The sequence below is a fragment of the Manacus candei genome, unplaced genomic scaffold (genome assembly GCF_025592945.1).
Source record: "Manacus candei isolate 608988 ecotype Guabito, Panama unplaced genomic scaffold, ASM2559294v1 h1tg000053l, whole genome shotgun sequence".
Classification (NCBI taxonomy): domain Eukaryota; kingdom Metazoa; phylum Chordata; class Aves; order Passeriformes; family Pipridae; genus Manacus; species Manacus candei.
The window spans coordinates 137,393-146,148 of NW_026138101.1; the positions used below are offsets into that span (position 1 = coordinate 137,393).

The window sequence follows — 8,756 nt, forward strand, 5'->3', positions numbered from 1 at the left end:
GGGCTTTCCCCACACCACTTTTTGTAAAATACCTCCCCCAAAATTAACTATTTTTCCATTTAAAATCGGCTGCTGGTGGATAAAACAATATCCAGCCCCTACGTGGGTTTCCCAACCTGCCAGCTTTCCGACAGTGCATTTCTTGTTTGCGTTTAATAGGATAATAAATGATTCGTTTGCACAATTTATTATTTGTAGAATTAGTGTATCCCACAATTACCCCCAAGAAGAGGACGTGGAGAATCCCAACATTCCTGAGCGGAGCGGGATGGAGGGGTCATGGGAACAATGGAACGGAGGTTTATTTTAAAGTGTATCGGGGAATGGTGGAGATAAATGGCTTTAGAATTTGGTTTCTGATCTGCTTGGCTCGGGTGCTGCTGCTCCACGTCCCCCTCAGAGCCGAAGGCTGCTCTGCCAACCCAAAAACCAGAACAAACTGTGATGCTCCTCTCTGAGCAGCTGCAGATGGAAACCCCTTTTCTCTCAAAGATTGTTGAATGATTCTACAAAGTGGTCCAGGAGCTCTTCCCCTCCAACCATGTTTTCCGAAGTGGGATTAATATAATTTTGGTGAGCCTGAGGCTTCGCCTTTTCACTGGGGTCCCTCGCAAGTGCTCAGAGTGCTCAGAGTGCTGGATCTGCATCGGGGTGCGTTTGGGAAGAGCCTTTCTACTACCTCAGAACGCGGCTGGAGCCGGTGGGAATCCATCCAGGCATAACAGACCACCCATGTGGAGCTGGGCCTGAATGTTTGAAGCTCATTCCTCCACTTCCTACTCACGGAAAACTCCCCGTGACTCTGATATCTCTGCGGGGAGTTCGGGATCAGGCCCTTGGTGAGCAATTTACAGCCTCCCTGTAACTCAGGAGTGATTTGTGCTCCTGGGCTGGAAGTGCCAGTGCTGTCTGTCTGTCCACTGCCACAAAATCACCAGGCTGCAGCCCCTGGGACTTGTGTCCACTCCACACTCTTCCTCCTCTCCTTTGAGGAGGGAAAGTGAGGGTGGTAGCAACAGTGCTATTAATTAATACATTAACAATCAAGAGGGGCTGAGATTCTTCCAGACCACCTACAGCTCCCTCCAACCATGCTCAGTAAAGCTGTTCCTTACGTGGATTTGCTTCCAAATACAAGGGCCTGAGTTGGCTTTCTAGAAATCAAGTACTCTGCCTCAAGCAAATGAGGAGTTTGCTGATAGGAGGCATCTTTCCTGATGGTTTAATTCTCTCTTTGGCTTCACAGGTCTGAAATTTGCTCCAAATCCATTTTGCGGGGCCTCTTCCGTCACACACACTGCAGCCTTTAGCTGTAGCTCCAGCAGCCTCATGCAGCTCCTACAGATGCCACTGGAAAACTTCTCTTTCCATTAGGAAACAGATAGGGCTACCAGCATCCTTATGAATTAAATTAGTCTGTTGGACATGCCTGAATCACTTCTAATATCCATTTTACCAACAGTGAAAGAGGTTGAAGAGGAATCCTGGATTTTGGCACAAAAGACAAAATGCAGCTCTTGTTTGAAACAGCTGCAAGTTGGGAAAACACCTAGAAAAAGGGAGGGACAGATAATCCAAACCCAGTGAATAATGCAGAAAGAACCTCCCTTTGCTGCAGGAATCATTTCTCTGAAGTGCAGGCTGAACACACAAGGGCAACCACAGAAAGCAGCCAAAATGCACCCAAAGAATCAAACCAGTGCTAATGCTCTACTGGGGTTTCAGGATTGAAAGGTAAAAATAGGCTTCAAATTTGAAAGGCAAGAGCTTTTAATGAGGTTTTCATCATACAGCGCATTAACTGGGTGCTAGAAGATGGATTTCCATGCATGAATAAACAGTGTATGACTAAATTTTTGTGCTTATGAAATAACCCAGCAAAGGACGCACATTAGGGCAGGAGGGGCTGGACTGAGTGAACACATTTGAGCCCAACAATGTCTTCTGCTGGGAAATAGGTGTGGGATTTGGGTCAGCCCTTGTAGCCATCAGTGCTGGAGACCAGTCCTGGGCTAGTCACAGATGCAAAATTGGGAGAAATCCATGTGCATCGATGGGTCTTTGCTGGACTGGTGCCACTGTTTGCATTGGCAAGAGACGGCTAGACAGCTTTATTGTCTTTCTCTTTCTTTCTTTCTTTCTTTCTTTCTTTCTTTCTTTCTTTCTTTCTTTCTTTCTTTCTTTCTTTCTTTCTTTCTTTCTTTCTTTCTTTCTTTCTTTCTTTCTTTCTTTCTTTCTTTCTTTCTTTCTTTCTTTCTTTCTTTCTTTCTTTCTTTCTTTCTTTCTTTCTTTCTTTCTCTCTCTTTCTTTATCTCTTTCTTTATTTTTCTTTCCTTTCTTCCTTTCTTCTCTCTTTCCTTCTTTCCCTCTTTCCCTTCTTTATCTCTTCCTTTCTCTCTCTTTCCTCCTCTGCTTTTCCCCTTCTTCCCTACTTTCCCCCTCCCTCTCTCTCCCCCGTCTTTCTGCCGCTCTCTCTCATTCATTCCCATCTCCATTCTCCCTCCCGCACTCTTTACTCTTTGCCCGCTCCCTCTCTCACCCTCTCTTTCTGTGACCCTCTCTCACTTTCCCCTCTCCCTCCCGCTGCCCGCGCTGTCCCCGCGCTGTCCCCGCGCACTCGGTGGGTCCCGGTGCGGTGCCGGTGCGGTGCAACCCCCGCGGTGTCCCCTGGGGGGCAGCACACGCCGCGCGGAGCCCGGGCCGGGCAGGTGAGCGCGGAGCGGCCCCGGGAGCGGCCCCGGGAGCGGCCCCGGGAGCGGCCGGCGCGGGGAGCGCCCCGAGCCTGGAAAGCCTCGGATGCTGCTCCCAAAGCCCGATAAAGGCTGCTGAAGCAAAACCAGTGTCTCCCACCCGTGGCTGTCGGGGCGAACCGGGCAAACACCGCCCGCGGAGCCCCGCGGACGGGAACCCACCGTGCCCGGGGCAGGGGGGCAGCGCGTTTTCAAGCGCCTCCCGCTCTCTTCCTTGAAGGGGCTCCTATCCCTGCGCTTTCTAGCTTGTTTTTCATAATGCCGATTTTTTTTTTTCCCTTCGAGCCATTCGAATTTCGGGCTTTTCCGAGCCCGTTGGTTCAGTCTCTGCTCTGTCCCCAGCTGCAGCAAGCAAAGACCTTTTGCTGCTTCTAGGGGTTCTGTAGAAATTCATCTCGGTAAAGTTTTCAGCCGAGGAGAGGTAAGATTCAATCAAGGTTGTTTCTCGAGCGCGTTCCAGGCTTCTAGGAAGGGACAGCACAGGGACGCCGCAGGGGTAGCTTTGCTCAGACTTCGCATTTAAAATTTCCTGCATTTTAAAAAGTTATATCGTTAAAGGAATCCCATGTGCTTGTGTACGCTGAGACACAGCCTTAGTTTTTTACGAGAAATACGATTTATTTGAAAACCGAACATAGAAGTGTGAAGTCGTTCTCAAATTATTCCAGAAAAGAAAAAAAAAAGTTTTCTCTTACGGTCGTACATTTATATGAAAAGTAGCCGCAGAGCTCGCTGAATTCACTATTTGTTTTTATAAAAAAAAAAATAAAAATCCCCCGGACGTTTTCTGGGTGGATGAAATCTCCCAGAACATTTAAAATTATTTCCATCAAAATTAAATAACAATTTTGAAGAGCCCGGCGAAACTTTCCAATCAATTTTTCCATCGCAGATCATTTTTAACCATACCTCCTTGTAGAGGAGCTGCCTCGTAATTTTAGTATTTTTTCTCCCCCCAGTTCTCGCATAAAATCGTTTCCTTTCTTATTAAGAAAATCGCCGGTAATTAACAGCACCACCGAGTTCCCACGGCCGGAGCCGGCTGCGGTCTCGTCCCCACCGCCCCGGCTGGGAGCGGGAAAGGGACCCTTCGTCCAGCAGCCAGCAAAAATCCCAGCCTGACTTTGGGGGAGAAAAATATCTTTGTTTAAAGCCTTAGGAAACCACACAAATTGCAAGGAGGGAAAGGCAGAATTACAGTGTAAGAAACCAAAAAATCACCGCTTAGGAATCAGAGCGGGAACAGCCGAACCCAAGGGAGGCAGCGGGAAGGAGCCCAGTCGAAGTGACAGCTAATTAACTTCAACCTTATCTTAATCTTTTCGGGCTCGAATCGATTTTGCAGCGCTATTTTATATATATATATATATTTAAATTTTTTTTTCGCGAAGCGGGGAAATCGCTGGTTTCCCACCTTCATTCCTTCGCTGGGCAGATCCACGCTTCTCCCGGGTGGAACAGAACATCTCGCAGCCGTTTCCCCCAGTACTTGAGTCTACACTTGGTCACCAAGCGTCCCTAATTGTCCCATCTGATTGCCTCTAATGGACTCATTAGAGAAGGCAGGGGGGCGGATTTCACAGGCACAAGAAAATCCGCCTCAAAGCCCGGAACGAAAAAAAATCCGCTTAAATTCGCTCACTATTTTTTTGTTTTGATTTTTTTTTTAAATAAAAATAATAAAATACCCCAAACTCCCCTAACGCGACAGAGGGAACCTCTCAGCCCGCGGGCGACCGGGGCCGAACCTGGGCGCGATGCCCTCGCCACCGGGCGAGCACCGCGGCGAGGGACTCGGCGGCCTTTCCCGAGGAACCGCGGGGCCGTTCACTTAAATACACTTTAAAAGTGAGACAAACGACCTGCCCGAGTGCTGGGACACCGTTATACCGGCATCGCGACTCCCGCCGGCCTCGCCATCAACCTGCGTCCGAAAAGTGCTTAAAAACGTGGTGTTTTGCGGGAGCGGGCAGAGCCCGCGGCCGGGGCTCCTTTGAGGGCGAGAGCGTTAAGCTCTCCGCGGTCGGGGGGGTTGGGGATGTCCGTGCCGGTGCCGGTGCCCGTGCCCGTGTCCATGCCCATCCCGGGGGTCGGCGCGGCCCCGGGCGCGGCGCGGCGGGAGCGCGCGCGGGGGGGATGCTGCCGGCGCCGCCGCATCCCGCGCTCCCATTGGCTGCGGCGGCGGCGGCGCGCACCGCCATTGGCCGGCAGCGGCGGGCGGGGGCGGGGCCAGCGGGCAGTAAAAGCGCGGCGGCGGCGCGGGGCGAGTTTTGAAGCTGCGCAGCGCGGCCGGGACGGAGCTCGGCCGCTCCCGCACCCCCCGCACCCCTCCGGGGGCTCCGGAGCGCCTCGGGCCGCTGTTGTGACAAGAACTGGGCTTTCCGCAAGGCTTCTTCTTCTTCTTCTCCTCCTTTTTTTTTTTTTTTTTTAAATATTTTTAATTATTTTTTTTTTCGTTTTGTTTTTCGTTTTTTTTTTAATTCCCTTTTCCTGCGAGAACAGGGCCCCCCTCCCCCGCCCAGCTCCCCGCAGCAGTGCCCGCCGCCGCCGCGGGCCGTAGCCGTGTGTACAAGAATCACAGTCATACAGAGGGAGGGAGAGGCCGCCAGAGACCACCCTGCCCCCGGCGACCCGGAGGATGCCGCTGCGGTGCCGCTGCTAGAGGACACGCTGGGATTTAGCTCGGCTCCGGGACTCACTCTCTCTCTCCCGCTCTCTCCCTCTCTCCCTTCTCCGCAGAGGGGTCCCGGACGGGGGTGAGGCCCTTCCACCCTCTTCCTCTTCCTCCTCGCCTCCCCGGCCGCGGGAAGCCCCTCTCCATGATGCAGGCTCGCTACTCCGTCTCGGACCCCAACGCTTTGGGAGTGGTGCCGTATTTAAGCGAGCAGAACTACTACCGGGCGGCGGGGACGTACGGCGGCATGGGCAACCCCATGAGCGTCTACTCGGGCCACGCCGAGCAGTACGCGGCGGGCATGGGGCGCTCCTACGGCCCCTACCACCCCCACCAACCCACCGCCCCCAAGGACCTGGTGAAGCCACCTTACAGCTACATCGCCCTCATCACCATGGCCATCCAGAACGCCCCCGACAAGAAGATCACGCTCAATGGGATTTACCAGTTCATCATGGACCGCTTCCCTTTCTACCGAGAGAACAAGCAGGGCTGGCAGAACAGCATCCGCCACAACCTCTCCCTCAACGAGTGCTTCGTCAAGGTGCCTCGCGACGACAAGAAGCCGGGCAAGGGCAGCTACTGGACCCTGGACCCCGACTCCTACAACATGTTCGAGAACGGCAGCTTCCTGCGCCGCCGGAGACGCTTCAAGAAGAAGGATGTCTCCAAGGAGAAAGAGGAGGCCCGGGAACGGCTGCTGAAGGAGCAGCCCAAGCCCCCCGGGCTGCCCGGCGCCGACCTTCCCAAGGAAGCCTCCTCCTCCTCTTCCTCTTCCTCCGCCTCGGCGCCGGCCTCCGAGAAGAAGGTGGTGATCAAGAGCGAGACGGCGTCCCCCGAGCTGCCAGTGATCACCAAGGTGGAGACGCTGAGCCCGGCCAGCGGCGGGGCCCTGCGGGACAGCCCCCGCAGCGCCGCCTCGCCCCCCGCCGCCGCCTCCCCCGAGGCCTCGCTGCCCGAGCATCACCCCGCGGGCAACGGGCTGCCGGGCTTCAGCGTGGAGAGCATCATGACCCTGCGGACTTCCCCCGCGGGGGACCTCAGCCCGGTGAGTGCCGCCTCTGGCAGGACGGGCGCCGGGATGCCGCTGGGCTACCCCGCGGGGCAGCCGTCGGGCTACAGCGCGGCGTGTAGCCAGGCCCTGGACACTAGTGGGAGCTACCACTGCAGCATGCGGGCCATGAGCCTCTACAGCGGCGAGAGGCCGGGCCACATGTGCGCGCCGCTGGAGGAGGGTCTGGCCGAGCATCCCACCGGCGCCCCGTCGCCCCTCGGCACCCTGAGCCTGCCGTCGGGGCAGGACGGCGCGCTGGGCACCGGGCACCCGCACGGCGGCGGCGGCGGAGGGGCGGCGGGGGGACAGCCCCCCGCCTCCTGGTACCTCAACCACGGGGCTGAGCTGAGCCACCTGCCCGGGCACACTTTTGGCTCTCAGCAACAGACTTTTCCCAACGTGCGGGAAATGTTCACGTCGCACCGGCTGGGGATGGAGAGCGCCTCGCTCAGCGACCACCAGGTGAGCAGCAACTCCGCCTGTCAGATCCCCTACAGATCCGCGCCCTCCCTATACCGCCACGCCGCCCCCTACTCCTACGACTGCACTAAGTACTGAGTAGCCGCGACCCCCCGCCTAGGGCCATCTGGAAAAAAAAAAAAGTTTTAAAAAAATTATTATTAATAATAATTATTAAAAAAAAAAAAAAGATCGGGAGAAATAAAACCGCACCAAACGCAGGAAAAAAAAACACAAACCAAAATAAAACCAGAAACAACCTGACAGTCTCCCCGCCAACCTGGGAGTCACAGAGTTTGTAGATCCCAAAAAGCCCCGTTTCGGGCCTCCTTAGATTCCAGGCAAGTAAATCGTACTTGAAAAAACGGGGATCTCTCCTAAAAAAAAAAAAAAAAAAAAAAAAAAGTGGCAAAAAAAGAGAATCATTTTATATATATATATGTCTATCTAAAAGTGGCAAATTTTATATGCTAAAATATAGGGGGTCTCCGAAAAATAAGTTATGGACCAATATCACAACGACCATTTATACATTTTAAAAGGAAAAAAAGTATATAAATATATATATAAATATATGTCCTGGGTATTTTTTAAGTTCTCTGTTGTGATGTAAAAAATGTGTGGATTTCTAATCAGGCTGATTTTCAGAGCCATTAATATAATATTTAAAGTTGAGTTCACTGGATTATTTTTGTCTCGCCCAACGATTCTTAACTTCCAAATTAATGACAAGTGATTTCTTCTTTTTCTGTGTACAATTATGCAATAGAGTTTCTTTCGTTTTAGAGCTGTTCTTCTCGCAAGATGAGGAAATAATTTATTTTTTGCTGGTGGATTTTTTTTTAAAGGAAAAATAGACAAAGTATCTGATACTTTTTTATTATTATTTACAATGTGTGATGTTTTGTATAATAGATTTCACCTTGACCATTCTTAGGGACTATTTGCTTTAACCTGCTTCAAAATTCGTTTGTCTTATGTGGTCCTAATTGTTGTACTTACCTTAAAATAAATCCATGCTGGTTTTTTCTGCTCCAAGTCTGGCGCTTCTCTGTGTATATACTGGGTTTTTTGCAGGTTTTTTTTTTTTTCTCCCCTCACCTTTCCTTCATGCAGAAAACGTGGCACTGGTTGTTTTTAAAACCAAGTCCTTTTCCTGGAGCCTAAAGGTTTCTGATGATTATTTCTTAGATGAAAGGTTTAATTCACGTGGAGAGATGGAAACTGTACAACTGTGGTGGAGGGGAAAGAATAAGGCACTGCGCTGGCAGCCGGGGCTGAACACCCTCAATCCGGAATCCCTGTCAGCTCGAAATTTAGGGAGTTTTCCCAGGCCTGCGATGGGTAGAACCGGGAAAACAGGAGTAGGGAAGGGGATTTCTGCTCCCCTCGCCCCATCTCTGCGAGTGCGGGCCTTGCGCAGTGCTCGGCGTGTCTCCGAGCCTGGGGCCTGATCTTTCCACGACAGAAAACAAAACAAAAAAATCCATTTTATTTATGTATTTATTTTTCTTTAAAGGAAGCCTGTGAGGCTGGGAGTGGGTGCGGGTGATGAGAGTGATCACTTAAACCCGGACTCATTGTGGAGACTTCAAAAAGCAAAGTGGAAAGTTCACTTGACAATCATTTAAAACCAAATAGTTTTTAAATTTAAAAACAGTACAGTTTTTAAATCCTCTCCTGTACTAAGAATTAGCTGATTTTAACCTTCTCTTTATCTCTTTAAGCTCTAGTTCGAAATGCTGGACACTGCCAGATGTTGTGCCTTTGCCCCAAACCATCCTTTTACCTGTTCCAGCAGCTTTAACCCAGGGCAGAA

At 51.6% G+C, this 8,756-nt stretch overlaps 1 protein-coding gene across 1 annotated transcript; it reads left to right on the forward strand.

The window, feature by feature from the left end:
* The first annotated feature begins 4,845 nt into the window (after positions 1-4,845).
* FOXC2 (forkhead box C2) lies at positions 4,846-7,970 on the forward strand. Its single transcript, XM_051801770.1, has one exon. It carries the CDS (start codon positions 5,570-5,572, stop codon positions 7,034-7,036), a length of 1,467 nt encoding a protein of 488 aa, XP_051657730.1. The 5' UTR covers positions 4,846-5,569; the 3' UTR covers positions 7,037-7,970.
* Positions 7,971-8,756: the final 786 nt, after the last annotated feature.

Excerpts from the sequence above, each read along its gene's own strand:
- FOXC2 (XM_051801770.1), top strand. The coding sequence starts at position 5,570 with ATGATGCAGGCTCGCTACTCCGTCTCGGACCCCAACGCTTTGGGAGTG.